This window comes from Mastomys coucha, chromosome X (assembly GCF_008632895.1).
Source record: "Mastomys coucha isolate ucsf_1 chromosome X, UCSF_Mcou_1, whole genome shotgun sequence".
Lineage (NCBI taxonomy): Eukaryota > Metazoa > Chordata > Mammalia > Rodentia > Muridae > Mastomys > Mastomys coucha.
Genome location: NC_045030.1, coordinates 146,477,723 through 146,480,329, shown reverse-complemented (window position 1 = coordinate 146,480,329; position 2,607 = coordinate 146,477,723). Strand labels below are relative to the sequence as shown.

General features: G+C 43.6%; 1 protein-coding gene across 1 annotated transcript in view; it reads left to right on the top strand.

Annotated features, from left to right (window-relative positions):
• The window catches only part of LOC116098628 (cysteine-rich perinuclear theca protein 1-like), a 1,721-nt gene extending 826 nt beyond the window's left edge, over nucleotides 1-895 (top strand). Inside the window, exon 2 of the mRNA XM_031381327.1 lies at nucleotides 638-895. Coding sequence (XP_031237187.1) covers nucleotides 638-895 — 258 coding nt within the window. The remainder of the gene's footprint in view (nucleotides 1-637) is intronic.
• The last annotated feature ends 1,712 nt before the right edge of the window (nucleotides 896-2,607 follow it).

Here is a 2,607-nt window from a genome sequence, read left to right as displayed (position 1 = left end):
ATTTTTAGGGAAATGGATGGATCTGGAGAATATCATCCTGAGTGATGTAACCCAATCACAAAAGAACATACATGGTATGCACTCACTGATAAGTGGATATTACCCCAGAAGCTCAGAATACCCACAATACAATTCACAAACCACAAGAAACTGAAGAAGAAGGATGACCAAAGTGTGGATACAAAATGTGGAACAGAGACTGAAGGAAGGACAATCCAGAGACTGCCCCACATGGGGATCCTTCCCATATACAATCACCAAACCAAGACACTAATGTGGATGCCAGCAGTGCTGGCTGACAGGAGCCTGATATAGCTGTATCCTGAGAGGTTCTGACTGTGCCTGTCTAATACAGAAGTGAAGGCTCACAACCATCCATTGGACTGAGCACAGGGTCCCCAATGAAGGAGCTAGAGAAAGGACCCAAGGAGCTTCCGTTCATCTCCTAGTAGAGCTACAAAAAAGGTGAGAGGTCCCAAGCTAAGCTCATTCCCTCCCTTCTTCAGCCATCCTTTCCCCTAAGTCATTCTCAGGCCTACTACAAACTTATCATCTACATCTCCCCTTCTCATGAATCCCCATCTACATTCTATCTATGTTTGTCCCAAGCCAGTGTCCTAATGACTTTAGTATGTAGTTCTTTCAGATTACAAAGAAGGGAGAGCAATCTCTTAGGAGGACAACTAGGACAAAAATCAAGCGATCCATTGGAACTAGAATTCATGAAGAGCCGAGAGAACTGGAACCAACTGTGGTGTTAGAGCCAAGTGAGACTACACTGGCATTGCTTGTTCATGAGGAAATGAATGAGAATGCCAACTTGTCACCACCGGAGGCAGTTCCACCAAACCCCAATAGTGACCCAGCTCCAAATGGAGACTTAGCCAGCTCCTAGACCCGGAATGGGTCCAAAGACCTAAGAAACATCAATGAATGGGTCTGGGAGCTGAGCCATGGTCATGATGTCGAGGCCGCTCTTCACCACACACTAGTTTGTATGGTGGTGAAAATAAAATCAATCAGATGTAAAACTTAAAAAAATTGCAATGTCATTACTAAAGTTCATTCTATTACTGAAGTTCAAAAAATATCTTACGGTTATTTTATATAAGTTTGCTTTATATCATTTTATGGGTATATGATAATTCCTACTCTTATTTTGAAATGATTATTTCCATTTTTAGCTTTAAAAATAATATGTAAGTGAACATAACAATGTTCCCATATTTATAAAGTTATGTTGCAAAGGTAAGTTGGCAGCATCACATGCCCACAGTTCCCTAGCACTTTCTCTCTGCACTGAAAATGTTTTCATTCATTCTTTCCCTGTCAGTCTCAGAGAAAGGTGTATCTTTCATCTACTTTGATAGGACCCTTGAATCATGACTGCTCTGATTTCTTTTTTTAAATTTGTTTGTTTATGTCTTAGATTATTTTAAAAGTTTTAACATATAATTAAAATTCTTTTTTATTGAAAATAACTTTTATATTCTAATTATGGTTTCTGGTCCTCCAACTCTACCCAATACTTGCCTACCCACCCAAATCCACACCCTTTCCTTCTCATTACAAAACAAACAGGCTTCTATGAGGGTGCTCCTCCACCTGCCCACCCACCCACTCCCACCTCACCACCTTAGCATTCCTTTACACTGGGTCATAAAGCCTCCACAGGACTATGGGCCTCCTTATTGATGCCAAATAAGGCAATACTCTGCTACATATGCAGCTGGATCCATGGGTCCCCCACCCATGTGTTTGGTTAGTGGTTTAGTCCCTGGGAACACTTGTGGGGGTGGGTCTGTTTGGTTGATATTCAGCTTCTTCAGTCCTTCCCCTAACTCCTCCATTGTGGTCCCTGGTTGTGTGCCAGCATCCTCATCAGTACTTGTAGGGCTCTGGTACAGCCTCTCAGGAGACAGCTATCAGCTCCTGTCAGCAAGCACATCTTGGCATCAGCGATAGTATCTGGGTTTGGTGACTGTATGTGGGATGGATCACCAAGTGGGGCATTCCTTGGATGGCCTTTCCTTCAGTCTCTGTTCTACTCTTTGTCCCTGCATTTTATTCTGTGTTAATATTTTCTGTGCTAAAATTTCTGTGTTATAGGAGAAACTCTGTGTTAATATTTTTGAGATGGAGGTGGTCCCATCCCTCAAGCGGAGGAGGGGGGCATGCCTATCCACTGGGTATGGTCTCTATAGGTTCTCTCTCCCTTTTGCTGGGTATTTCAGCTAATGTTATCCCCGTTGGGTCCTGGGAGGTTCTTGCTTTCCTGGCAACTGGGACTTTTTAGTGGATACCCTCAGTTCCCCACCCCCCACTGCTACACACCTTCATTCAATTTCCAGATTCTCTGTACTTCTTCCTCTGCCCCTGTCTCCTCCCACACCTTATCCCCTCTCCTTTTTCTCCTCTCTCTCCCTCTCCAGGAGGAGGGAGGATTAGATAGGGGGTTGGAGGAGGGGAAATCAGGAAGGGGGATAACATTTAAAATGTAAAATAAAATAACCAAGTTAAAAAAGTGAATGATAGCTGGGCGGTGGTGGCGCACTCCTTTAATCCCAGCACTTGGGAGGCAGAAGCAGGCGGATTTCTGAGTTCGAG